General features: G+C 67.0%; 1 protein-coding gene across 7 annotated transcripts in view; it reads right to left on the reverse strand.

Moving 5' to 3' along the window:
• Positions 1-27,240, reverse strand: part of PACS2 (phosphofurin acidic cluster sorting protein 2) — a 58,543-nt gene that overhangs the window by 3,442 nt on the left and 27,861 nt on the right. Inside the window, exons 2-24 of one of the 7 annotated variants that reach the window (XM_086708584.1) lie at positions 26,142-26,229; positions 23,787-23,876; positions 22,608-22,733; positions 21,300-21,462; positions 17,504-17,577; positions 17,257-17,313; positions 16,078-16,137; positions 13,544-13,701; positions 11,931-12,021; positions 11,523-11,597; positions 10,365-10,507; positions 9,383-9,515; positions 9,025-9,129; positions 8,775-8,881; positions 8,165-8,319; positions 7,490-7,612; positions 7,078-7,186; positions 6,335-6,367; positions 3,038-3,080; positions 1,864-1,906; positions 1,546-1,681; positions 485-711; positions 167-280 (exon numbers count right to left, since the gene is read on the reverse strand). In XM_086708584.1, the coding sequence (XP_086564710.1) occupies positions 167-280; positions 485-711; positions 1,546-1,681; positions 1,864-1,906; positions 3,038-3,080; positions 6,335-6,367; positions 7,078-7,186; positions 7,490-7,612; positions 8,165-8,319; positions 8,775-8,881; positions 9,025-9,129; positions 9,383-9,515; positions 10,365-10,507; positions 11,523-11,597; positions 11,931-12,021; positions 13,544-13,701; positions 16,078-16,137; positions 17,257-17,313; positions 17,504-17,577; positions 21,300-21,462; positions 22,608-22,733; positions 23,787-23,876; positions 26,142-26,229 (2,453 nt within the window). Of the gene's footprint in view, positions 1-166; positions 281-484; positions 712-1,545; positions 1,682-1,863; positions 1,907-3,037; positions 3,081-6,334; positions 6,368-7,077; positions 7,187-7,489; positions 7,613-8,164; positions 8,320-8,774; positions 8,882-9,024; positions 9,130-9,382; positions 9,516-10,364; positions 10,508-11,522; positions 11,598-11,930; positions 12,022-13,543; positions 13,702-16,077; positions 16,138-17,232; positions 17,314-17,503; positions 17,578-21,299; positions 21,463-22,607; positions 22,734-23,786; positions 23,877-26,141; positions 26,230-27,240 lie in introns of those variants that run through there. The other 6 variants (XM_086708582.1, XM_086708583.1, XM_086708589.1 and 3 more) reach the window with 6 other exon arrangements.

Here is a 27,240-nt window from a genome sequence, read left to right on the forward strand (position 1 = left end):
TCAGCCTTCCCTGGTTCACTTTCACACTTTAGACAGGACTGATGGGACCTTGGGTCAAGGACCTGACTCCCCACGGGTTCCCCTCTGAAGGAAGGACACGTGGACAGGTGACCTCTCACGAGTCCTGAGAGCCTCACGCCGCCCCGCCCCCTCGCCAAGCACTCACCCCTCAGCATGTTCTGCTGGTGCTTGGCCGTGCAGATCAGGCGGCTGATACCCTCGATGCACTGGCTCTTGGACTCCACATCCTTGTCCTTGGTTTTCTTGGGCAGAAACATCACTAGGAGGGAAAGGGCTGCAGGGCTCAGCCACAGCCCTCGGAACCCAGCCTCCCTGAGCCACCCACATTCCACAGTGGCCATGGCCGCCAGCCCTCCCACCCGCCCAGGTAGCCTCTGGCTGTGGCTGTGGTTGTGGTGACCTTGGGACCTGCAGGGCTGCCCCTCCGACTACCCCGACGGTCAGCCTGCCACCCCCACCTCACCCTTCTTGTTCTTCTCCTTGGTGACCACGGTCATGGACATGGCAGGCGTGGCCACAGCCTCGCCGCTGCCGGGCAGCCTGCTGACCTGGAGAGACCGGAAGGTGCACTTGAGCGTGTTTTTGGTGGCCGGCAGGTCCTTCTTCTCCACCTCTCGCTTCCTGTCTGCGGGCGGGGCTGCTGTCCAGTAATCCACCTGCAGCCCCATCAGCTCGGCGCCGACGCCCTGGCTGCGAAAGCAGAGGGGGCCTCACTCCTCTGTCCTGGCTTGGTGGCCGGCACGGGCGAGGAGGTGCCAGCTGGCGTCCGTGCTGCTCAATGCGGGGGGGGATGACCCGCAGTGGGCGCCCAGCAGAGTGGAGCCCCAGTCCTGGAGCCCACTTGGTCCATTCCCTGGGCTCTTGGGACAGCCCAGTCTGGGCCTTGCGGGCGGGCACAGCAGCCGTGCTGAGGTCACCCAGGGGCGCCCGGGTCGCCACCCGTCTGCCCTCTCGAGCCACCCCTTTGAGTCTAGAGGGCCGAGGTCAACCAGCCTCAGCTGAGGTGTGCCCCCGCCCCCCAGCCGTGGGATCTGGGAGCAGCCCTGTGACCCTGTGACCCACGTGGGTGTGAGGACATCCTCAGACCCCTCAAGTTTTGTTTGGGTGAGTTCTACTCAAGAGAGAGCCCAGGGCGGCCGGGAGAGCTGCTGAACACCCCACGCCCTGGTCCCTACAGGGACCCACATCCAGCCACATCTTCCCTGACCCCCCCCCCCCCCGTGCATGCGGAGCACCCCCCACTCACTTACTCGGTGTGGTTTCGGTCCCTGGCGCCATGAGGGCTGGGGGGGGACACACCAGGCCAGGGCCTGCGCTGCCCCTACCTCACGGGGCACCCGATCCCAAGCAAGCCCGTGTCTTCCCAGAGGCTGTTCTGAGCCCACCCTCTGGCCAGACCCTCGGGCTTCCTGGCATCCCGGAGGTGCGGCCAGCGGCCGGGAGCGATTGTCCGCATTCTCTGGCCATCGGGGGTGCTCTCAGCTCGGGTGGGGCGGGGCACCTGTGTGGCACGGCCACGTTTACCTGGGGGAGGACAGGCCCCCGCTCACTGACGGGGAGGAAGGCGGGGTAGGTGAGGCCTCCTTGGCCGCGGGAGACGTGGACGGCGGGGTGGACGAGAGCACACTGGAGCCCGAGGGGGCTGCGTCATCCGAGTCACCTTTGGGAAGAAGTTGGGCAGCCTTGAGTGCCCCTGTGTCTCTGCCCACAGGGCAGCCCCAGGGGCCAGAGAGGGCCCGTGCGGGGAGGTGGGAGACCCCGAGCTGGAGAGGAGCCACCGGGCCTCCCACGGTGGGGTGTCCCTCCCCTTCCTGGCCCCGAGGGCAGGGAGCGTGGGGTCACCTGATGTGGCTGAGGACGGTTCCACGATTCCAACCTTCACCACCTAAAAGGCAACGGGATGCTGGCTGGCAGCAGTACCGGATCGTCGGCCAGCCTGACTGTCAGTGCCAGGGCTCCAGACGCAGGCCCAGTGCCGTCCTCCCTCCACCGCCCGGCCGCTGCGTCCTGCCTCACCCTCCCTGGGAGCTCCTGGGGTGCGGCAGTGACCCAGTTCTTCCTGTACGCGGCACAGGACCCTCCCACGGCACGGGTGTGCTGGGGAGACTCCACAGAGCTGCGGTACCCCTCCGTGGCCATCCCGCCACCCGGGGGTGGGGGGCACAGGCTCCACACTCCGGCCCTCAGCAAACCGTGAGCATGTGTGGCCAGCCTGGCCCAGAGGTTGGTGAGACCCGGGCACTGGTATGCGGAACCCCTGCCCAGCGAGGGGCAGAGGTGGCTCTGGGGCCTGCCCCGGGCGCCCGGTCAGACAGATGCCATTCCAGACGGCCGTGCGGGCCAACCAGCGCGGGAGTCAGGAGTCACGTTAAGCGGGGACTCGTGCCTCGGTTACACAACGGTGTTTCAAGTGTCCACGGGGGGGGGCCTGCCCGTCACTACAGAAGGTTCCCCGAGACCGGCTGGACTCCTTCCCTCCCAGGAGGGTCGGCAGTGGCCCTGACGCCTGGCTAGGGTAAAACCACGGCCTGCTGGCCTGCTGCGCCTGGGCCCTGTCTGCCCCTGGCTCTCGCAGCAGGTGCCTGGGCCAGGGGCCACATGGGGAGGTAAGAGGCCGTGAAGCGTGGCATGGCCCGGCCGGCGCATAGGAAGTGAACTTCCCGATTCACACACACCGCAATCCCCACTGAGCAGCCCGGCGTGGAGGCAGCCCCGTCCCACAGCTCCTGAGGGACAGAAGCATCCTTCTGCCCCTCCCGGGGCACCCACCCACAGCCGAGTCTGACACAGGCCTCGTGCCCAGTCAGTGCCGAGAACTGGCCCCTCCTCGCCTCTAGGTGAGCTGTCTGCCTGCACAGGTCAGAGAGCTCACGGCCCAGCCCTGCTCCACACAGGAAGAAAACAAGAAGCTTTAAGAGGGCTGGGGGGCAGATTTTAAGGAATCCTCTGCTCAGATTGGTGAAGAAGGTTCTGGAACTTAAAGGCAGTGCAAGCATCCCAGCAGAGAAGTACTCACCCCTACAAAGGGGATGAACTTTTGTGAAGATTCCTCGTCAGGGCTAAGGACACAAGAAACACACAGTTACTCCTCTCTCGGTGTGGCCGGCACCACACCCACACCTGTCCCTGCAGCGGCCCGACCTCCGACCCCAGGGTCATTTTTTTGCACCTAAGGTCAAGAGGCCAGCAGGGAGCTCCACGGGAGCCCAGCTTCCTGGGGGAGTCTCTTGTCCATCCCAGGTGCCTGGTGCCCTGAGGGCCTGCATTCCGGCTGGGCCCCCAGACAGAGGTTTCCCACGAGTGTCCCGGGACACCACCCCCCGCCCCGCCCTGGACACTGGTCTTCCTCCAACACCGGGGGTGACCACAGCCGGGGTGTCTAGGTTTTCTCCAGATAGTCCGGGTGAAGTCCAGGGCAACCAGAGAGAGGAGACTGGGGCAGCGGCGGGTCCCAGGCCTCTGGCCTGCACACACCGTGCTCTGACAGAGCGACACCCCGAGAGCAGCCAGAAGGGGAGACTGAGGCTTCAGGGCCATGCTGTGGTCGGAGGCTAGCCAGCACTCATGGCAGAGGAGGTGCCACACGGCTTCCCTGAGATCGCTGGTCACAGCCCATCCTCGGTGAAGGCAGCCATGTCCCAGGGCCCTCGGGGGGGAGGAGGGCAGAAGCCAAGGGAATGTGGACCCCCTTCTGTCTTCCGTGGCCCAGGCGAGCACCCGTCCTGCCGCCCATTTCTGTACCGGGCATTTGGATGATGGGCCTCCACCTCGGGGCCTGGGCTGCAGCCTGAGTCGCTCTCCCCGGGGAGGGCTTGGCCACCAGGTGCACTTGGCCTCTAAGAGCGTCTCCTGGCCTGGGGAAGACCCACAGGGCAGGCCCAGTCCCGGGCCTCCTGTCCCTCCTGCGGCCTCCTTGCCTCTCCGGGCCATCCTCCCAGCTCTGCTTCAGTCTCACGTCCCCAAACCTCAGAGCTCACCCTCAGAAAGCTGTGCCCAAGGCGCGGGCCGGAAGGGGTCCCCGGGCACAGGGCCATTCAGGAGAAGTCTCTGCAGGTGGCAGGCTCTCCAGCCCGCCCTTGTGGGGACAGAAGTCCGTGCCTGGCCAGCACTCTCCACTAGACATGCACAGGGGCCAGCACGGAATGCACGCACGGCGCCCGAGGCGGTCCCGGCAGGAGCCGCTGCCCCCTCCCTGCGGCCTGGCACCCGCGTGAGGGGACAGCAGCCGGCAGGCCCCTGGGCACCACCTGGACACGGGGGCCTCCGCCCCAGCATCGCCCATCACGCCTCCGAAGAAGGCCCGGCAGACGTCTCTGGACAAAAGAACCTACAGATTCGGGCCGTCCCACTGAAATGACCAAATCCCCAGCCTTTCTGACCTAAGGGGAATAGAGTTTATCCATTTCAGAGAACAGCAATTCGAACCCTGTGCCCGGCCGGCTTTCGCATGCGAGATGGCGCAAGACGGGGTCCTCAGGGGGTCCCCAGCCCGGTGTGGGGGAGGCTCCGCCCCACAGGGCCCCAGGACCCTCCCCACGAGCAGCACGCAGGGAAGGCAGACAGAGGCCTGCAGGGGCAGACAGGAAGCACGGCCACACAGGGATGTTGCTGGACTCTGAGAAGCCAAGCTGAGCCGCTGGGCCATGCAGACAACACTCAGCACTCGACACGCGCCCAGCGTGACAGGGGTGACACCGGCTTGCCTAAACTCGGGACACAGACGAACACGCGTGTGCCTCCGTGGTGAGGGCCCCTGGGTCTGGCTCATGAGACCACGAAACGTGCCTCAACAGGACACTGGGGGCACAGAGCTGAGGGGTGCTGAGGACACGGGGCGCTGGGCGTTCCCCACCCCAGTGCCCTGAGGGAGCCTCCCGGGCCACACACAGCCTTTGTGGTCTGACCACAGGCCACGGACCGGGTGCTGTGTAGACCGTCCGTGCAGGTGTTCTCACAAGGGGCAAGTGGAGACAGGCCCCGAGGGCCATGCCCACCACGCACCTGCTGCTGGTCTCCTGACCCATCTGTTCTCTGTCACCATCTGCTGACCCCCTGGTCCTGGGCTCTGAGGGTGGCCAACACACTGGGCCTTCACAGGGCTCCACCCAGGGTGTCTGGAGCCCCCACCCCAGGTGCCGGTGTCACCACTGTGACGCACAGGTGGGGGCAAGAGGCACGGGACGAGGGCCAGGGTTCCCTAAAGCCCTGGCTTGAGGCTCAGAGGAGCCAGCGTGGGAGAGACGAGACGCTGTGGCCAGGCAGCGAAGCAGGCTGCGCGCTTCTGCGGCAGTCGGCGGGCACACCGCGGCTGGCCTTTTTTTAGTCACAAAGGCTTGTTTAGCAGGACAACGTGGGGGCTCAGACCCCTCCTCCTGGTCTGTCTCGGGGTTCAGCGGGAGCACTGCCTAGAGCCCGGTGACCCTGCCCTGGCTGGGCTTTCCCAGGAGAGAAAGAACCCAAGACCCGGGGTGGGAACAGGGTCCCAGGGGAGGGACCTGGCAGGCAGGCTGCCAGGACAGGAAAGGGGGCCCCAAATGAAACGGCAGCTCTAGGCAGGTCCCGGTGTTTGGTTCCCAACGTGCAGGTTTTCAGAGGGTGGAGCCACCTGGGGGTGGGGGGGAAGCCCTTCACTGCACATAGGGGGTCTTAGTGGTCTGGCCACCCGTCCAGTTCAGCCACAAGAGTCGGCCGGGAAACCCTCTGTGCTGCTGTCCGCAGCCCCGGGGCCCAGGCCAGGGCGAGGCTCCGAGTGCGTGCCACCCCAGGGCAGGCCCCCCACCCTTCTGCCTGGATACCCCGCCTGCAGGATCAGCATTCATGCTGTCCTCGCGGGGGATGGGGGGAGCCCGCGAGCCAGGTTCACAAATACATTGAGCCGATAAGGAGGCCCACACGCGGCAGATGTGGCATCAGTGGACAGTGTCTCGTGGTGGTACCCCATGCACCTGCTTCTAATTTGAGAGGTGGGGCCAGCGTGGCTTCAGAAACACGGACACTCACTGAGAAGCTAAACGTGGCCACGTCTTCGGCTCAGACTCTGGACTGAAACGGACAGAGGAAAGCCTGTCCAGCCCGATGTCTTGGTTCCTTCAACCGGGTGGGGGCCCGAGAGCAAAGTCCTGACCGGGGTGGGGGCGGCCACCTGCCTGCTGCCCAGCTGGGGGGCCCTGCCTGGCAAGGCGCCACCCCTCCCCGGCCCACAGAGAGGTGGCTGGAGGGTAAGTGATGCACCCCACCTGCTCACGCTGCTAAACAGCCCTAAAGACCAGCCTGGGGACAGGGGACAGGGGTGCAGACCCAGGGACAGCGGTACCTGAGGGTAAAGTCAAAATGAAAGTTCTTTTTCCTTTTCAGAAAGCCACCAGGAGAGAAAACACAGACACGTTACTGTGCTGAGGGACAGGACGTGCCTGCAGGTGCAGCTTGGGGACGGCACGGCCCTCGCTCAGGAAGAGCCGGAGCTGCGGGCTGACCCCTCGGGAGGGCCGTCCCGCGCCCCTCGGACACCAGCAGAGACGCTGCGGTCTGCGGGGCCCACCCTGCAGCCCACCTCCCCACCTCCCGGGCCCTGGCCCTCGCCCACTTGGGCCTGGCAGCCAGATCTCTGCCCGCCCTCAGCCCCAGTGCCCGCTGCTGCCCGGCGTCCTGCCCCGGGGCAGAGCGAGAACTGTCTGCCGGCCGGGAAGCCGGGCGGTCGAAGGAGCCTGTGCCTGTGTTCCAGCGAGCAGGTCGCTGCTAGGGCTGGGCGGTGTGACCGCTGCCTCTGACCCTTCACGGTGAGAAATTCCAACATACGAAATGGAAAACACCAGACTGCCTTCTTCTGACCGATACGGAGGAGGGCCTGGGGCTGCCAGGCCCACCCGAGGCTTTCCCCAAGCCCAGCCGGGTTTGTCCCTGAAGGCCACCCCGAGGAGCCCCCGGCGTGCTGCCCAGGGGACCGAGAGCCGCAGCCACAGCGGCCCGTGTCTGCGGCATGGAGCCGGGTGTACCGGTACCCACCCTCCCCCTCCAGCCCTGGCCACGGCCTGTCCAGCCCGGGGCCCAACAAGGTACCTCTTCTGCTTGTAGGTCAGCATGGCCTCTGCGATGGGCAACTGGTGGGCGCAGTTGGCACCCGCGATGTACTGCGTGATCCTCGACACGATGTCCGGGGTGTCCTGCGCTGCAGGAGGAAGCCGGGCAGGGTCCGTGGGGTGCCACGCCTCTCCCCCCACTCCACCTGTCTGCCCAGGGCCCAGCCCAGGAGCAGTGGCCATGCTGAGGGCGCCAGAGGGGGCCCTCTGCCCTCTCCGCTCAAGGGTTCCCGGGCAAGGGCAGCAAGGCTGCTCCAAGTCCCCAGGAGCCCCCGCCCCGGGCCCCAGCGGCCAGCCCCGAGGCCCACGGTGGACAGAGGAGGGCACCCAGCTGCTTCTCACAGAGGCGCGGCGGGGGCGGGGAAGCCTCGAGGCCTCACCAGCCAGCTCACCCCGGGCCTCACCGGCGCTCTGGGCTTCCAGCTTGTTGAACAGGTCTTTCCAGGCCAGGTCCTGGAAGAAGTTGTTGTAGCGGTAGTCCACGGAGCCCAGGTACCTGGCCACAGGGTGGGAGCCTGCGAGCCACGGGGGTGGGGGGGAGGTCAGGCCACGGAGTCCGCGGTGTCCACCCGGACAGACGTGCTGTGCGGCCCCGCCAGAGCCCTCCCCATGGGCCGGGGGGCGTCCTGCAGACCACAAGCGGGGCTCGGGCGCCAATGAGTCTCCCCCCACGATCCAGCACTTTCCGACGCGCTGACGTTTACGGATTTGGTCATAAAACGAATCGCGTAAGCAAAAACGAAGAGTGCGGTCACCCAGGGTTTGATGCCGTAAAAGGGCTCGTGACCACCCCCACCCTATCTGTGACGACAGCATCGCGTGAGGTGCGTGCGGGGTCGGCACGAGAGGGGCGCGTGTGGCGCATCGCCCCCCACCGCGTCCACGAGCCCCCCACCCAGCGGGACGATGAGGACCCACCCCATCCGCGAGCCCCCCACCCAGCGGGACGATGAGGACCCACCCCGTCCGCGAGCCCCCCACCCAGCGGGACGATGAGGACCCACCCCGTCCGCGAGCCCCCCACCCAGCGGGACGATGAGGACCCACCCCGTCCGCGAGCCCCTCACCCAGCGGGATGATGAGGAAGCGCATGTAGCCCAGCCAGTCGGGTGTCTTGTGGGACAGCTGCTCCACGAAGAGCCGCAGGACGGCGCTGAGGTAATGCTGCGCGCCCGCCACGGCGATCTTCACGGGGGTGGGGGGCTGGGAGTTGCAGTTGCAGCTGAGGCCCCGAGGGCAGGACACAGAGGGGACAGAGGCCTCAGGGAGCCGTCCCTGCTGCCAGGACCACCCCACTGCGCCCGAGGGGTGTCCCCAGGGCCCCGGGCACACACCGCTCAGGACGAAGGGAGCACCGTGCCCCCTGTGCCCCGGGGGGGGGCTGACACCCAGGACCCCCAGACAGCAGGAGCACCGTGCCCCCTGGGCGGGGGGGGGGGGGGGGCCTGCTGGCCACACCCAGGAGGCCCCCGATGGTGGGTCTCTGCCAGGAGCCCCCCTGCACCGCAGGAACTCCCACCAGCGCCCAGATCTGGACAGAGGACGGGGCCATGGGGAGCCGGTGGGCGGGCACATCTGGAACCCGCCCGCAGCCCCCAGGGCAGAGCCACAGGCAAGGCTGGGGCGCAGGGACCCCGACAGACACCCGGCTGCCACACGTGTGGCAGCTGGACTCACTATCTCTGTATCCGCGAGACGATGGTGCTGAAGGCCGCCTGCACGTCAGCCGCGGAGCACGTGCACACCACGGGGAGCGCGTGTCTCTGCAGGACTTCCGACAGGAACTGGGAGCGAGGGGCGGGCGGAGCCTCAAAGCTCCACCCGGCCTCGCTGTCAGCTCCACGCCTCGCAAGGATGGGCACGTGCTCTCCACCCCCGCAGGGAGGATACCCCCCTCTCCCCGCAGAAAGGACAGCCCCCTCCCCACCTGCCCCTGCCAGTCGGAGGTGTTGACGAGAATGATGTTTTCAGGTAGCTGGTCGTCAGAAATGAGGATGTGGTTTAGCTGGTCGTACACGGTCTTCCTGGGGATCTGCAGACACAGGCCCGTCCACACCCGGTGGGAAGGGCGCCGCGTCCCGTCGCCCGCCCAGCTGACCCCTGCCCCAGCGGCCACCCGGGAGGGGGGGTTAGGACAGCCCGGTCCCGTTCCTGCTCAGGAACCTGGCTCTGCTTTGGACAGAGGTCACTGGGCTGTAGACGCTGTGGGTCGGTCAGATCCCACCCTCGAGCTGCCCGGCCGGGTGGGTGGGAGGTGTCCGTGGCCTCCTCTCCTGGAGACGCACCTGCAGCTGGCTCCTCGTGTCCGGGCAGCGCTCGTTGTCCAGGCTGTTGGCCCGCTCGTTCTGCGGCCGGGCCGGCTGCCGCTCCTTCAGGGATGTGCTGCGGCCCCGGCGGCCAGCCTGCTTCCCCTCGGACCTGCGGGGGACCAGGACAGGCTGGGGCAGGCCCACGTGCTCACTGCCCAGGGAAGGGGGCTCTCAGCGGTGGGGCTGTGGTGGATTCACGTGGGGCGGGTGGCAGGCGAGGGGCTCATCTGTGGGGTGAGTGTGGAGGCCACGAGCACACACGCACGTGCTTTAAACCCGGCGTGAGGCCCGACTAAACTTGTGCAAGCAGAGAAGGGGTGGGGGCACCACAGCAGCCCCGCTGTCCCTCCAGGGCCTGGCCGCCCTGCAGAGGGACGTCCTGGGGTGGGAACGGGGGTTCTGGCCGTGGTGCAGGCACAAGGCCGACCGCGGCTGGGAGTTCGGCTAGGTGCCCAAGGTGAGGAAGGGCACATCACAGGGAGGGGCATAGAGACGACCCCCAGACTGACCAAGATGGTGGGGGGGTGCAGGTGAGACAGCCTCTGAGAGTGTCTTCCCATGCAAAGCTGCAACTCAGACCCCCACTTCGATGGCTCTGAGAGGCAGGTCCAGGCCCCCCCCCCCCCCCCCCGGGGCTCCAGTGTTGGACCTGGAGCCACTGTCTGGGGGCTCCTGACCTTGACGGCACTGGGCACCCCCTCCCACACCGGCATCTGGTGTCACACAGGTCCATAAGGTACAGGTGGCGGAAAATGTGAGACGGCCACAGGAACCACACCTCAGCCCCAGCAGGCCTGCTGGCTGCAGACAGGGTGCAAGGGGTCCACTGTGGACCCCCAGGTGGGCCGAGATCTCTGTGCTTCTAAGTGACTCTCATCTGGTCAGACGGGGCCCTGCCCACCACACCGGCCCACGTGGGCAATGCCCGGCCAACAGCCTCCCCAGGGCATGCTGTCACCTGGTGGAGGGGATGACGAGGGACTCTGTCTTGGTGATCCGCCCACTGGGCGGCAGCTTCTCGGTGAACATGTCCAGGGCGGAGGTCTCCACCTCCGGGCTGTCCTCCGGCTGTGCAGGCTGCTCCCCAGGGGCGGGGGTGCTCTGATGTGCAGAGAAGGAGGCTCGTTGGGAATGCGCACCCTGTGGGGGCCTCCCGAGGGCCGGCCTCACACCCGGCAAGTCCCTGGTTTGGGTGGGGGTGTCTGGGCCTTTTTTGGGTTCGCAACTTTCTGCACATGGTATGGATGTGCTGGCCTGGGGAGCCGAGCTGACCCCCACATCCAACCACAGGGCTCCTGGTCTCAGCTGCTGGGGAGACCGGCACCAAACCTCCTCCAAATCTCCCTAAAACCTGCCCTCTGGTCCCAGACATCTTCCTTGAGAACCTCCATGAGAGAACAGGGGCCAGAACCCAGCATTCACAGTGTCTATGCTGACAGCAAAGCAGGGGGACACCCACTGTCCCCAGTGATCCGGGGGGTCCTGACCGTGCCCTGAGGGTAGAGGTGAATCCAGGGGGCCCTGATTGTCACCCAGGATCGAAGCAAATCAGGGGAACCCTGACTGATCCTCTGCCTGGGGATAAATCCAGGAGAGTCCTGAAAGTCCCCTGAGATGGGGGTGAATCCAGGGGATCCCTGAGCATCCCCCAGGGTGGGGGTGAACCCAGGGGAACCCTAACCATCACCCAGTGTGGGGGTGAATCCAGGGGAGCCCCGACCATCCCCCGGGGTGGAGGTGAATCCAGGGGGCCCTGACCATCCCCCGGGGCGGGGGTGATTCCAGGGGGCCCTGACCATCCCCTGGGGTGGGGGTGAATCCAGGGGAACCCTAACCCATCCCCCAGGGAGGGGGTAAAATCCAGGGGATCCCTGACCATCCCCCAGGGTGGGGGTGAATCCAGGGGAACCCTGGCCATCCCCCAGGGTAGGGGTGAATCCAGGGGAACCCTGGCCATCCCCCAGGGTGGGGGTGAATCCAGGGGGCCCTGACCACACCCTAGGGTATAAGGTAAGGACCTGAGTGTCAAGCCCTGCCCTGCGGGCTCAGACCCCTAAAGACAGTGTGTTAGTGGGCTCTGTGCTTGCACAAACGAACGTGCTCTGGGCCTGCTCACGTGGGGCACCGTGTCAGAGACGCTGTCGCTCGGCTGCTTGCCTCCCAGGGCCCGGGTCTTCTCGGGCACATCAGCCTGTGTGGACCAGATGGGAATCAGGGCATATTTAATGATGGGCACGGAGGCTGGCTCACCTCCAGGCAGGGGGATCTGGGATTGGGGGGCAGCCTGGGAAGACTGGCCAGGGCTTCCTTAGACTGAAGGCTCAGGTCACCCCGTGACAGTGACCTGGCATCAGGCAGGGAGATTCCAGCCACACGCAGACCCAAGAGCACGGTTAGCTCTGGGCTGGTCTGACACTGGTGTGTAAGCAACACCCTGAGGGATCAGAGACGGGAAACCCTGGAAGGCCCACCCGCGGTCTGCGCTCCCATCCAGGGTGGGCACTGCCACGTCCAGCCCGCTCACCGGACTCGGGGGCTCCTTGTGGCTCCGGACGCTGTGGACGCTCCCGATTTCCGTCTGCGAGCTGGAGTGTGACAGCCCTTCGAAGTAGGGCCTGGGCGTGGGGACGGAGACAGGTCACCCTCCAGGACCCTCCCCAGGCTGAAGGCTCAGCCGTTGTGCCCTGGGGTCTGGCGGCCACACAGGGCTGGGATGGGGCAAGGGAACCACAGCCCAGGAGAGGTTGCCCTGCGGCCCACATCAGCTCCTCCACTGGCTCTGACACCCACAGCCCAGGACCTCACCCCCGAGCCCCGCCCCCTCCTGGCCTGACACCCACGGCCCAGGACCTCACCCCCGAGCCCCGCCCCCTCCTGGCCTGACACCCACAGCCCAGGACCTCATCCCTGGTCCTGCCCTGCCCCCTCCTGGCCTGCACCCGGGCTGCACCCAGCAGTTCTGTTGGAGGGCCAGCAGGCCAGCCAGGGGACCTCAGGCTCCTCAGCCAGCTGGCAGGAACACAGGCTCAACAGTGCAATGACGGTGGGGTCAGCAGGATCTAGCAACCCCAGGCAGACCAGGCCAAGTACCTTGTCCCCAGCAGACAGCTGGGGAGAGGGTGGGGGGACTCAGATTCGAAGAGACTTAGAAGCCTTTCAAGCTGATACGGTGGACAGGGGGCACACGGTCTGGTGCCGAAGCCACCAGGGAGAGAGAAATGTGGGAGTGAGGGCAGAAACAGTGCCCGAGACGTCCACGCAGACTCCCAGAACTGTGAGCACCAGCTGCCAGTGACCTGGAGGTGGCCTGGGTCAGCCAGCGGCCGACAGGAGCAGGGCCTGTCCCAGCGGACGGGGGCAAAGCCCAAGGGACCTCGGGAGGTGGGTGGGCAGCAGGCAAGAAGCTGGGCCCCTGGAGCCACAGTGAAGGCCAGAGGCGGACACCTGAACCAGAGCCCGCAGATGCCACAGGCGCACCCACAGTAGGACAACCCGAGGCTCAGCAGCTGCACAGAAAGCCCACCCTCCCCCCACGTGGGCGTCTCCATCCAACCACACGTCCACCACCATGTGAAAAACAAGACCAGGAGGCCACGGGGGCTCTGGACTGCCACGTGGCCCCCTCTTGGCAGCCTGCCCGGACCCCACAGTGATGCCCCCAAGACGGGCCACACGCACTCCTGCCCTCCCCTGCCCCGGCCAGGCAGATGCCCTGCTCCTTGGGGACATGCCCGCTCCCCTCCCCTGCGCACAGGGAGGCCCTGCGGTCCCAGCAGCCCGTCTCCCCACTGCACAGAAGGGCCTCTCCTGTGAGGGTCGCCTCAGCCCGGCTGGGACCTCAGGAAGACCCCCGGGCACCCTCCACACGCAGAGCCCCTGCCCCTCCATCCCTGGCCCTGCAAGGCCTCCGAACTGGTCTCCTGTCTTCATGCTCCCAAGCGCATTCCAGAGAGATCCCTCCAGAACACAGGCTCCCTGTCCCACCCCGCCACAGCCTGCGTCCCCTGCCACATGTGGGGGGCCACGGAGTGCTCACCTGGGGTTCCACAGAGATCCCTCCAGAACACAGCCTCCCCATCCCCCCCCCCCGCAACAGCCTGTGCCCCCTGCCACACCTGGGGGCCACGGGGTGCTCACCTGAGCTTTGGTTTGGGGGTGCTGAGGACACTGTCATCATCCTCCAGGTCAGGGCCGCTGTCACTGGGGTTCTCCATGTCCAGCGTGTCATACAGAAGGTCCAGGTCCTCCTCCGCCTCGGGGACACGCTCTGCAGGGTCCTGCTCTGAGTCCAGGACCTACGATGACGTCAGACGTGTGAGTGCACGCACGAGGGGTGGGTGGGGGTCCCCTCGGCAGGACAGGTGGGAAAAGGACGCAGAGCCGCCGAGCACCCTTTGTCCAGCAAGTGCCAGAAGTCCAGCTGTGCCAGACGCTGGGGTGACCCCGGGGGCCTCCAGTCACGGGGTGCCGGCACGGCTGGGCCACTCCTCCCCCCGTGACTCAGGCTTCCACACAGAAGCGCACAGCTGGCACAGGCCAGCACCACAGCCACACGGGAGATGTTCCCTCCCCAGGGCCTCCCTGGCCTCTCACTGTCCCCTCTCCTCCTCCTCAGGCACCCACTGAACCGACTTCTGTCCCGCGCGTTCATCCTCTTCCGGAACGTCAAGGAGGTGGAGCCACACGGAGAGCGGCCCTCTGCGGCCCTCTCGCTCGGCGCGGCGCGGTAAGACCCGTCTGCGCGCTGTGTCTGACCGCAGCGAGGCCCTGCCACCGCCCGCCCCGTCCGCGGTCTAGCCACCGCCAGGGGGTGGACATTCTGGGGTTTGCCGCTGTAGACGAAGCCTCTGTGACTGTTGAGTCTGCGTGGACGCGCCCGGGTCTCTCGTAGGTAAACGCCAAGAATGCCATCACTGGTGGAATCGCCTGGAAGAGGGCCTGCTGCACACCCCCGCCAGCGTCTCCCTGCTCCACTCGAAGCCGCAGCTGCCGGCGGGCGTCGCGTGGGGCTCGGTGAGGTTCTTGCTTGCGCCTCCGGGACGCCTCGTGATGCCGGGCACCTTCTCGTGGGTTTGCTGGCTGTTTATGTATCTTCTTCGGAGAAAACGTCTCGTCAGACCCTCTGATCAGCTGTTACGCTGGACGATTAATTTCTTACCCGTGTCGTCTTCGTATTTGGGGTTGTACGTCTTCCATCTTCTGGGTACTGGTCTCTTATGGGATCTACGATTTGTAAAACCCTTCCATCTCATGGCCACCATTTCATCTTCTGGAAGGTTGTTCGGAGCACATGAGTTTTATGTTTTGACGGGGTCTGACCCCTGGTTTTCTCTTTGGCTCCCGTGCTTCTGTGTCCTACCGCCAAGACCACTCCTCTGTTTTCTCCTAAGACTTCCACAGTGTAAGTTCTTATATTTAGGTCTTCGGTCCATTTTGAGTTGGTGTTTGTACATGGTGTGAGGTAAGGGTCCAGCTCCACCCTTCAGCACTTGGAATCTAGCGGTACCATCGCTATTTGCCGAAAAGCCTATTTCCCCCACATCGGGTGGTCTTGGCATCCTTGCCAGAAACCAATTGACCACAAATAGAAGGATTCAGGGCGCCTGGGCAGCTCAGTTAAGCGTCCGACTTCGGCTCAGGTCACGATCTCCTGGTCTGTGAGTTCGAGCCCCGCGTCAGGCTCTGTGCTGACAGCTAGGAGCCTGGAGCCTGCTTCGGATTCTGTGTCTCCCTCTCTATCTCTGCCCCTCCCCCACTCATGCTCTGTCCTTCTCTCGCTCAAAAATAAATAAATGTTAAAAAAAATTTAAATGGATTCACTTCCGGTCTCACTGATCATACGGTCTTGATTACCATACCTCTTCCTGAGTTTTGAAATTAGAAAGCTTCATTGCTTCAATTTCGTTCTTTTTAATGATCGCTTATTCTGTTTGTTCTGGGTCCCTTGCGTTTCCACTTTTAGGGCTAGCTGGTCTACCAACAGGCAGCTGGGGATTTGACAGGGACCCTCCCGAATCTGTGGAGTGATCTGGAGAACCCGATTCCAGTGCCTGCGTCGGAGAGCAGCTGACCTCCCGGAGCTTCATATGTGTGGACGGGTGGCCATCGCCCTCAGTTCTGTCACAACCACGTGTGCCAGTGACACCTGGGACACTTACTTACCTGCCACCCCTCCCGGGTAGATCCAGAACCTGTGGACTAGCTTTCCTCTGCCCACACGGAAGGTAAAACCAAAGCATTTTTCTTCTGGTTATAAAAGCGAGCAAACCCATCACCACACACTTAGGGTGTAAACAGCCAAGAGAGGGAGCTCCAGTGCCACGGCGCGTCCGTGGTGGGGGGCGGGTGTGTGGCGATGGGGCCCACAGAAGCTAGTCTCTGCTCAACTCCGCAAACCTGAAGCTGCTCTAAACATACAGTCGGCTTAGAACCAACAGGAAACACATGGTCACAGCCCGAATGACGTCCAGCCTCCCTCCTGGTCTGTTCCCTGGGTTGTGATTCGAGAGACACGTAGGCAGCTGCTGCTCGACCCCCGAGGTATCACGGGAGCCCAGGGGGCCACAGGACGGTCAGAGGCAGAGCCAGGATGTGGCCCGGGTGCCCCCAGAGCCCTCGCCTCATCAGGACACCCCACCGTGGGCCTGGGGGGCAGGCAGGATCTCACTCACCTCATCGGACACTTTAAACCTCCGCAGCAAGGCCACGACCTTCTGCTTGAAGTTTTGTTGCTGCAAGGCAAGTGGGACAGAATCAGAACCGAAGGGGGTGGGTTCCCCGCGAAGGACACAGCAGGCTGCCGGGGGCAGCCAGCAGGAGAGAGGCGCCTGGCGCACAGTCCGTACGGGCTCCCGCGAGCGCGGCTCTCGCCCGCCAACAGCGCTGACCCTTCGCAGGCATTAAGAACCACAGCCGCACCGGGCTTAGTAACAGACCCAGGAGGGGTGTGGGGAGGGCGTGTGCCGTCCCTATGGCTCTTCCCTCGGCCTCCTGTGGCTGGCCCCTTGCCATGGCACCGCCTCCCTCCCGTAGGACCCAGGGGTGGGCACGGGCTGGGCAGGGGGGGCAGCGAGGGCTGCGCAGAGACCCCAAGCTCCCTGCGTGCTCAGCGCTGCGCTGGGCCTCAGAGTCCGAGCTCTGGCTATGACTGAGGCAGCCACCCTCAAGGGGAGCCACGCTGCCCTGCACGGACACCCAGTGTAAACAGAGGCTCACGCAGGTGCTGTCGTGCCCCCAGCCGGGGCCTCCAGAGGAGGTGGGGAGGTGTCTGGGCTTGTGCCCCGTGGCCTTTTACCCCGTGACCACCCACCGTGCTGGGGGGGCCTCAGCCCACATGCAGCAGCGGCTTGGCTCCGGGAGCTCTCCCCGGGGTGGGCGTCCTGTGATGGGCCTCCACCTCCGTCTGGAGCTCCCCCCCACCCGCCTACAGGCCTGCCCAGGCCCCAGGGCCTCTGTGCTGGGCGGGCCCAGAGGCTGAACAGAAACAAGGGACTGGCCTCACTCAGGGAAGGGGACAGCCTCCCAGCTCTGTTCCTCTGCTCTTGGAGTGGCCTGAGCAGGACGGGGGTGGCCCCGCCTCCTCCCCTGCCCCCCCAGGGCCAGGAGCCACGGGCACCCCCGGGGTGAGCTCTAGGACCCCCTGCCAGAGAATAGAGAACAATGGCCAGCGGCTCCTGGAGTCGTGGCCTGGGCCTCGGGGGAAGCCGGCAGAGCCAGATCAGGGGGACCTGGACGGCGCCCCACCTCCCGACCCCCCCACCCAGGGCCCCCCCAACCCCGACCCCGCCCACCCTGCCCCAGTGTTAGTAAAACCAGTTTCCACCGACCCTGGTCATGGACGCCGTTCTTACTATCGATCGCCGCTGCTTCTTGGGCTTGCCCACATCGAAGTCCTCCTCGTCCAAGTCCTGGGGAGACACGGAGCCCCGGGCTGGGAGGACTGCCCCCCCCCCCTCTGCTTCCCCTCCCAGTGCCTCCCGCACGCGGGCCCCTCGGGAGGGTCTAGGGCTGTCTGCCGGGGGGCCGGGCGGCCGCGGGGAGCCCCGAGGCCGCATCTCCCAGGCGGCCGCGCGTGCCGCACGCCAGGCCCCGGGTTACCTGCCCTTGCACGGCATCGTCACTGGCCTCCTGCTCGGAGGAGAAGCTCTCGTACTCCTCCTCAGAGTAGTTATCTGCGGAACGAGCAAGCGGAACAGGGAGCGCCTTGAGATTCCGACCGGTGTCCCGGCAACGAGGCAGCGGCCAGAGGACCGGGCCCTGGGCGCCCGCGGCCCCCACGGGCACTTCCGGGTGGGGGCAGGGCCGCACCTCCCGGCTCCCACAGCGGCCCCCGTGGGCCTCAGACAATCCAGCCTGGATCTCGTGCCCGACTGGCTCCCCCACGTGCCCTCCCACACCTCAGGGGAACAGCGGCCCCATCGTGACGGTGGCAACGGCCACGCCGGGATCTGTGCCAGACTCCGGAAGGTATCGTGGCCAACCCTGTGACCTCCTGCTGAGCTTGCAGCTGCGGGGCGCGGGGACGGGACGCGCGGGACATGGGGTGCGGGGCGTGGGGACGGGACGCGGGGCGCGGGGACGGGACACACGGGACACGGGGTGCGGGGCGCGGGGACGGGACGCACGGGACATGGGGTGCGGGGACGGGACGCGGGGCGCGGGGTGCGGGGCGCGGGGACGGGACACACGGGACACGGGGTGCGGGGCGCGGGGACGGGACGCACGGGACACGGGGTGCGGGGCGCGGGGACGGGACGCAGGACACGGGGTGCGGGGCGCGGGGACGGGATGCGCGGGACACGGGGTGCGGGGCGCGGGGACGGGATGCGCGGGACACGGGGTGCGGGGCGTGGGGACGGGACAAACGGGACACGGGGTGCAGGGCGTGGGGACGGGACAAACGGGACACAGGGTGCGGGGCGCGGGGACGGGATGCGGGGTGCGGGGCGCGGGGACGGGACACACGGGACACGGGGTGCGGGGCGCGGGGATGGGACGCGGGACACGGGGTGCGGGGCGCGGGGATGGGACGCAGGACACAGGGTGTGGGGCGCGGGGACGGGACACACGGGACACGGGGTGCGGGGACGGGACGCGTGGGACACGGGGTGCGGGGCGCGGGGACGGGACACACGGGACACGGGGTGCGGGGCGCGGGGATGGGACGCGGGACACGGGGTGCGGGGCGCGGGGACGGGACACACGGGACACGGGGTGCGGGGACGGGACGCGTGGGACACGGGGTGCGGGGCGCGGGGACGGGACACACGGGACACGGGGTGCGGGGCGCGGGGATGGGACGCGGGACACAGGGTGTGGGGCGCGGGGACGGGACACACGGGACACGGGGTGCGGGGACGGGACGCGTGGGACACGGGGTGCGGGGCGCGGGGACGGGACACACGGGACACGGGGTGCGGGGACGGGACACGCGGGACACGGGGTGCGGGGCGCGGGGATGGGACGCGGGACACAGGGTGTGGGGCGCGGGGACGGGACACACGGGACACGGGGTGCGGGGACGGGACACACGGGACACGGGGTGCGGGGACGGGACGCGTGGGACACGGGGTGCGGGGCGCGGGGACGGGACACACGGGACACGGGGTGCGGGGCGCGGGGACGGGACACACGGGACACGGGGTGCGGGGCGCGGGGATGGGACGCGGGACACAGGGTGTGGGGCGCGGGGACGGGACACACGGGACACGGGGTGCGGGGACGGGACGCGTGGGACACGGGGTGCGGGGCGCGGGGACGGGACACACGGGACACGGGGTGCGGGGACGGGACACGCGGGACACGGGGTGCGGGGCGCGGGGATGGGACGCGGGACACAGGGTGTGGGGCGCGGGGACGGGACACACGGGACACGGGGTGCGGGGACGGGACACACGGGACACGGGGTGCGGGGACGGGACGCGTGGGACACGGGGTGCGGGGCGCGGGGACGGGACACACGGGACACGGGGTGCGGGGCGCGGGGACGGGACACGCGGGACACGGGGTGCGGGGCGCGGGGATGGGACGCGGGACACGGGGTGCGGGGCGCGGGGACGGGACACACGGGACACGGGGTGCGGGGCGCGGGGACGGGACACACGGGACACGGGGTGCGGGGCGCGGGGACGGGACACACGGGACACGGGGTGCGGGGACGGGACGCGTGGGACACGGGGTGCGGGGCGCAGGGACGGGACACACGGGACACGGGGTGCGGGGCGCGGGGATGGGACGCGGGACACAGGGTGTGGGGCGCGGGGACGGGACACACGGGACACGGGGTGCGGGGACGGGACGCGCGGGACACGGGGTGCGGGGCGCGGGGACGGGACACACGGGACACGGGGTGCGGGGCGCGGGGACGGGACGCGCGGGACACGGGGTGCGGGGCGCGGGGACGGGACGCGCGGGACACGGGGTGCGGGGCGCGGGGACGGGACGCGCGGGACACGGGGTGCGGGGCGCGGGGACGGGACGCGCGGGACACGGGGTGCGGGGCGCGGGGACGGGACGCGCGGGACACGGGGTGCGGGGCGCGGGGACGGGACGCGCGGGACACGGGGTGCGGGGCGCGGGGACGGGACGCGCGGGACACGGGGTGCGGGGCGCGGGGACGGGACGCGCGGGACACGGGGTGCGGGGACGGGACGCGCGGGACACGGGGTGCGGGGCGCGGGGACGGGACGCGCGGGACACGGGGTGCGGGGCGCGGGGACGGGACGCGCGGGACACGGGGTGCGGGGCGCGGGGATGGGACGTGGGACACGGGGTGCGGGGCGCGGGGACGGGACGCGGGACACGGGGTGCGGCGCGTGGGGACGGGACGCGGGACACGGGGTGCGGGGACGGGACGCGCGGGACACGGGGTGCGGGGCGCGGGGACGGGACGCGCGGGACACGGGGTGCGGGGCGCGGGGACGGGACGCGCGGGACACGGGGTGCGGGGCGCGGGGACGGGACGCGCGGGACACGGGGTGCGGGGCGCGGGGACGGGACGCGCGGGACACGGGGTGCGGGGCGCGGGGACGGGACGCGCGGGACACGGGGTGCGGGGCGCGGGGACGGGACGCGCGGGACACGGGGTGCGGGGCGCGGGGACGGGACGCGCGGGACACGGGGTGCGTGGCGCGGGGACGGGACGCGCGGGACACGGGGTGCGGGGCGCGGGGACGGGACGCGCGGGACACGGGGTGCGGGGCGCGGGGACGGGGGACGCGGGACACGGGGTGCGGGGCGCGGGGACGGGACACGCGGGACACGGGGTGCGGGGCGCGGGGACGGGACGCGCGGGACACGGGGTGCGGGGCGCGGGGACGGGACGCGCGGGACACGGGGTGCGGGGCGCGGGGATGGGACGCGGGACACGGGGTGCGGGGACGGGACACACGGGACACGGGGTGCGGGGCGCGGGGATGGGATGCGGGACACGGGGTGCGGGGCGCGGGGACGGGACACACGGGACACGGGGTGCGGGGCGTGGGGATGGGACGCGGGACATGGGGTGCGGGGACGGGACACACGGGACACGGGGTGCAGGGCGCGGGGACGGGACACACGGGACATGGGGTGCGGGGCGCGGGGATGGGACGCGGGACACGGGGTGCGGGGCGTGGGGATGGGACGCGGGACACGGGACACGGGGTGCGGGGACGGGACACACGGGACACGGGGTGCGGGGCGCGGGGATGGGACACACGGGACACGGGGTGTGGGGCGCGGGGACGGGACGCGGGACACGGGGTATATAGGGCGTGGGGATGGGACCCCCAGCCTAGATTCCCAGAGCAGGCACGATGTTGCCGTGAGGGTGCAGTCCAGAGGGAAACCCACAAACCCTCTCAGCCCCCCGCCCCGGCTTCTCAAACCCAGGAGGACGGGAAGGCAGACACACCTGTGGACTTGGCCTTGGGCCCAGCCTGCATGGCACTGTCCTCGTGGTCAATGGGCTGGCTGGACAGGGAGAAGATCCAGATCTCGGCCACCTTCACAGAGGCCTCCTTGACGCTGCTGCAGAGGCTCAGGACCTGGCCGCCCTCGGAAGGGTGCTGCATCACCTGGGGGCGGGGCAGGGCTGGGCGCTAGAAAGCGCACCGGGCAGCGCCACCTTCCGGGTGCACGTGAGCAACGGCACGCGGCAGGCAAGAGACACAACCGTGGGGCAGCCTGACAAGGGGAGGCACGGGACACGGGTGTGGGGGCCGCGGGAGGCCACTGGCCAAGAACGGGGAGGGGGGGGGGTCGGCACTAGGCTCTGCCACTGGGGACTGGAGGCTGTCAGAGAGGGGAGGGGCTTGGCCGCAGCGAACAGCGTGTGAGGCTGTGGCTGTGGGCCACCAACCCCGGAGACCCAAGTCCAGGGGCCTGTGTCTGTGGAGGACCAAGGAGGACCGGCCAGCAGCGTGGGCTGGGGGTCTCGTGCGGCAGAGCCAACGCCCGCCAGGCTGGCCCACCTGGCCGGTGAGTCCTTAGAGCCATTCCGGTCGGGAGAAATTTCCAGTAGACCAGGGAGAGGGGCACCGCCTCTGCGCACCCCGTGCGCCAGCCCGGGTGAAAGCCTGCACCCCACACCCGTCCCTCAACCCAGTACCGCCACTGTCCGAGCCCCGCATGGGGGTCCCGGGCCAGATGAGAAGGGCCGAGGGGCATGGGGTCAGGCTGGTCAACCCACTCACACGTGGCGCCCTGCCCTGCCCTGCCCCAGGCGGGCACCAGCACAGCTCTGTGTGGGCACCAAAGTGGCCTGGACAGCCCGGACCGCCACCCCATGACGGTGGAGGCCCCACAGCACAAGAGACACCAGGGCCCTCCCCACAGCTCCCAGAGGCCCGGGCTCCTGAGCCCCACACCTGCCACACCTGGGACGCCAGGTCCCCCAGGACAAGGTGGCATCGGGCAGTCGGGTTCCATTCTGACCAACAGCGCTTGTTTCCAAGGGAGCTTCCTGACGTTCAGGTCACCCCCTGACCCAGAGCATCCCGGGCAGTGCCGGCAGAAGGGAACGGGGCTGTCCCGAGAGGGAGCAGCTGGGGTGGGGGCCCCCGCAGGGACGCTCTTTCCGGGAGGCCGCAGGACGGACCCACGCCGGGCCAGGATCTACCCTCGGCCAAAGAGCAGCCGTCACAGCAGAGCCCAGCCACACAGGCCGTCGGGTCGGGGCGCACGGGGCGGGGGGTAGCCGGCTGAGCGGGGACGCGCTCACCTCGGCCATGTTGATGGAGCCCGCTGCCAGCGTCTTGTAGCCCAAGATGGTCCGGTTTTTGTACCGCTTTCTCCGCTGCAGCATAATCTGGAGCTTGTTGCCTTCTCTTTTCAAGAAATGAGGGTACTGCAGAGAAGGGAAGTCACGGCTGCCCTATGTGCCAGCCGCCACTCCTCGCTGGGCCACTGTGGGCCTCAGTCCGGGACACGGTAAAAGCCGCCGCTGGCAGATGTGAGCGGACTGCCAGGGTCTCTGGGCAATCAGCGGGGCGGTGGCCACCCAGCACAGCTGCCCACGGTGCAGACTGCAGAGGGCGTGGGCCCGTGAGTGGTGTTGGTCCAGGCTGCCGTGCAGAGCACGCCAGGGGCTGCAACAACAGGGCTCACGTGCGAGGAGCAGAGGCCACACCCCTGCACGCGGCTGTCCAGACCGCAGAGCCATGCACTTACGAGGGTGAACAGCTCTCTGATAAAACTGGCCCCCGAAAAAACTCAACACATAACCCAGAAGGTCCTGTGGTGGCGTCAGAATTAGGGTCACGTGCACAGCCAGGCAGGCCCGGGGGGCCGGCGGGAGGCAGGGGCCAGCGGGGTTCTCGCCGGCCTCGCTCAACCACAGCCCTCTGCGACACACTCACCAGGAGAGAAGGTTTTCAACGGGACGTGAGCTGACGCCCACACGGTATTCATCTTTAAAGCGAGTGTGTTAACAGGACAGCAGCACCCCCTTAAAACAACCCCCCAGAGATACAGGAAGGCAGGAGAGCAGCTGTGCAGGCCGGCCCTCAGTGGGGGGGGAGGCGCCAGGGCAGGGGTTCTGGTTCTCGCTGGGGGGGGCCCCGTGCCGCGGTCGCACCAAACCCAGCATACTTCACGGGGGTCTGAACTTGCAGCACTGAGGGTCCATATGTTCCCCCCACCTATTCTAAACACTGGAACAAAATAGTCTTTTTAAAACGTTTTTCTTTCTTCATCTAAGGAATCTCTACACCCAGCGTGGGGCTCGAACGCACAACCTCCACCGACTGATCCAGCCGGGGGCCCCCCAAACGGCCTTTTGAGGGTGAGTCTAGGCCTCACTACGTTCTCTTCACGGCAGGAACAGGAGGGAAAGCTCGATCTAACAAAGCACACGCATCTTCTAAGGCTCTGGCTGAGCCCGAGGGGAGGACAGGCCCACCTGCAGGGAGAAGGTCAGCGCCAGGTCGGTCTCCACTTGTCCACTGGGGGGCAGCACGATCTCGTGGGACCGCAGGATCCGTTTGGAGCCCTGGGACACAACAGGACAGCTTCTCACTCACAAGAGAAACTGGCTAAGGACGTCACGTCGGGTCCCCGAAAACACTCGGGATGAAAAGCCACAGGTCGGAGGGGGGAAGGCACAAGCTCACAGGATTCCCAAAGGCACCGTTGGGGAGACTTCTCAAGAGCCTTAAAAACGTCCACGTCCTTGACCCTCCAAGTCCTCCTGTAGCTGACCAAGAATGGTCCCTGCCACACCTCGTGTGACTACCAAAATGCCGCAGCGGGGTCAGGGGGTAAACGGACGGCACCTGTTCAGGTGTGTGAGACGCCAAGCATTTCTGAGGGGTGACTGCCTCCCCAGAAAGCAAAATGCGGTACAAGGTGTGATAATTAACTCACGGCAGCGCCGCCACTGGGACCAGATGAGAAGTCTAGAAGCACAACTGAAAATGCACAGATAGATGCACAAAACACAAACTCAGTGTATAATGAGCTCTCAGGTCACTAGGAAAAACTAATCACTAAATACCTGTGGTAAGAAAATAACAAGTCATTTGCACAAAACATACAGGTCTTTACCTCAAGTCCTCTACCAAAATAAACCCCAAAGGCATTAAAGATGTTTCTCACAGTACCGTTTTAAAAGTGACTGTCCTAGGGGCGCCTGGTGGCTCAGCTGGTTAAGCGACCAACTTCGGCTCGAGTCGTGATCTCACGGTTTGTGAGTTCAAGCCCCATGTCGGGCCCTGTGCCAACAGCTTGGAGCCTGGAGCCTGCTTTGGATTCTGTGCTTCCCCCCTCCCCCTCTCTCAAATAAACATTAAAAAAATTGTTTTCTTTAATTTTTTTAACAGTTCATTTATTTTTAAATGTTTATTTATGTTTGAGAGAGAGACAGAAACAGAGCATGAGTAGGGGAAGAGCAGAGAGAGAGGGAGACACAGAATCTAAAGCAGGCTCCAGGCTCTGAAATGTCAGCGCAGAGCCTGACATGGGGCTCTAACCCACGAACCGGGAGACCCTGACCTGAGCTGAAGTCAGATGCTCAACTGACTGAGCCACCTAGGTGCCCCCCTCCCCCGCCAAAATTTTTTTAAACAGCTGTCCCAACATGGACAGACCGGGAGGCTGAATGCTGATTGCAGGAAGCCACGGGACGGACATGGTGTGGCCCCACGTCTGCGGGGCACCAAGGGCAGGTGGGTTCAGAACCACAAAAGAGAACTGCGGCTACAGGGGAAAGGGGCTCCTGTGGCATCTGACCAAGACGAGGGTTCAGAGAAGCAGCTGAGGGCAGCAGCGGGTGTGGGTCCAGGACAAAAACAACAGACGTGTGAGCTGACGGGAGTGATGGAGAGGGAGGGGTCCTGGGCACAGCTGTGGGTCCGGGTGGACGGCCTGTGGACCACATGGCATTGGCTGCTCCCAGCCCACACGGAGCTATGGAGCACGCGGACCAGCACCCCTGTCGCCTGAGCTCACGGGGTCCGTGAATGTGGGCTCTAGCAGCCTGGGACGGGGGTGCAGCAGGCACTCCGTCCCGTGGGGCGTCTGACAGTCTGGGGCCCTAACAGGACAGGCACAGCTGAGGGGGCCACTCGAAGGAGGAGCCAGCACACGCAGCTGCCTGTGAGCACGGCCACTGGGGGAGGGAGGTGCCTACAGGGCGGACCCCATCCGTAGGGGGGACACGTCCGCAAAGGGCCACGGGAGGCACCAGATGAGCAGCAGGGGGCTGAGAGCCCTCCTGACTCGGGAGTGGACGAGGAACTGGTGTCCCTGAAGGGGTCAAGGAAGCACACATGGCACCTCCTTCAGGGCGGCTGGCGGCTGGGTGAAGGCAGTGCTGCGGGTCGCTGCCCCCCAGGGTGGGGGCCCAGGTCAGGTCCTCCTGGAAGAGCGATTTGTTTCAAGGCAAGATCCTGTGAGGATCAGAGGGACAGAGAGGGGCCTGAGGACGAGAGGCGGGCACAGCTAGACCAGCCCCGGGTCAGAGGTTGGCAGAGAAGGGCCAGCGGGCACTGGGCGCACATGTGAGGGTGTGTGTGGCACAATTCTGTTCTGGGAAGGCCCTTGTGCAAGTGACCTGCACACACACGCTCGCGTCCCTCCACACTCCCCAGCCGCCAGCCCTTCAGGCGGACAGGACTGCACCCTGGTTGTGTGGGGTCCAACCGTGCCAGAGCGCTAGGACCCTCCTCCAGGTCAAGCACCTGGGGCAGAGAGCTGGCAGTGTGGCCGTGCCCCCATCTCCTGGACGGCACAGGTACCCTGGGTGGACTGCCCTCACCTGCATCTTGACGGCAATCACCACCGAGACCAGCTCCTTCTCCAGCTCCGTGAACACCACCAGCTTCTTCAAGGTCAGGCTGCACAACCTGCAGGGGCCAAAGGGCTGCTCAGCAGGGCCAGCGCCCTCCCACAGCCCCTGGAGCCCTAGGAAGGCCTGCCCTGGGCAGCTCCAGCCCCAGATGTGGCTCTCGCATCTCCCCAGGGAACTCAGCTAGGCCCAGGGCCACCCTCCAGGCTCCCTGCAGGTGGTGGGTGCCACTGGGCATCCCCTTGCTCCGGAGGGTCGCAGGGGGCGGGTCTCCTGCTTGTGGGGGCGCTCGATGCACGTCTGGGGGCAGGGCAGCCCGGGAAGGGCGCGCAGACCAGGGAAGTCCCCCCGCCCCAGGTATCGGCCGCCCACCTGCAGTCCCAGCTTCCAGCCTCCGCAGGCCCCGCCCACCCGGCCCCGCCCCCTCGTCTCGACCCCGCCCTCGCCCCAGGCCTCCTGCCGGCCTCCACCCTGAGCTTCCCTGAGCTTCCGGAACCCTCCCTTTCCCCACTCACCCTCCCACCCCCAGAGCAGGGGACTGGGAAGGGGGGGGGGGGCGCGAGGGCGGGGCCCGAGTGGCCTGGGGGCACGCCCGCACTGTGCCCCGCCGTCAGTGGGGTCCCTTTCTTCTGCTGTTGCTGCGGCGTGTGCCTCGCCCACCTGACATTACAGGACCCCGTCCACGCAGCCTTTCCTCTCGGGAGGCATTGGGGCCTGCCCAGAACAACCCGACCAGGGGGTCCAGGCAGGGGAGCGGGGCTGCGGGGAGGGGCGGGGGCGGGGGTGGGGTGGGCATCACGGAACTCAGAGGGACCTCTCTCCACAGCTCCCTGAAGCCCCTGCCCGGTTTCCTGCCCGGAGGCCAGTGGGCTGCTGACACGACAGCACCACACCCAGGAGCGCCACCAGCCAGGGCTGCCGCAGCCGGCCACACAGCTCAGGGAGCCGGGCTGAGTCCCAGACACCTGTGCCGGAACCCCACGGGCCCTATTTGGGAAAGGCACTCTGTCCGTGCCCAGCTGAGTCGTCACTCAGTCCCCGAAGCGTGCATCTAACCCCAAGAGGCAGG

This window comes from Puma concolor, chromosome B3 (genome assembly GCF_028749965.1).
Source record: "Puma concolor isolate L17-30 chromosome B3, mPumCon1.1.hap2, whole genome shotgun sequence".
Lineage (NCBI taxonomy): Eukaryota > Metazoa > Chordata > Mammalia > Carnivora > Felidae > Puma > Puma concolor.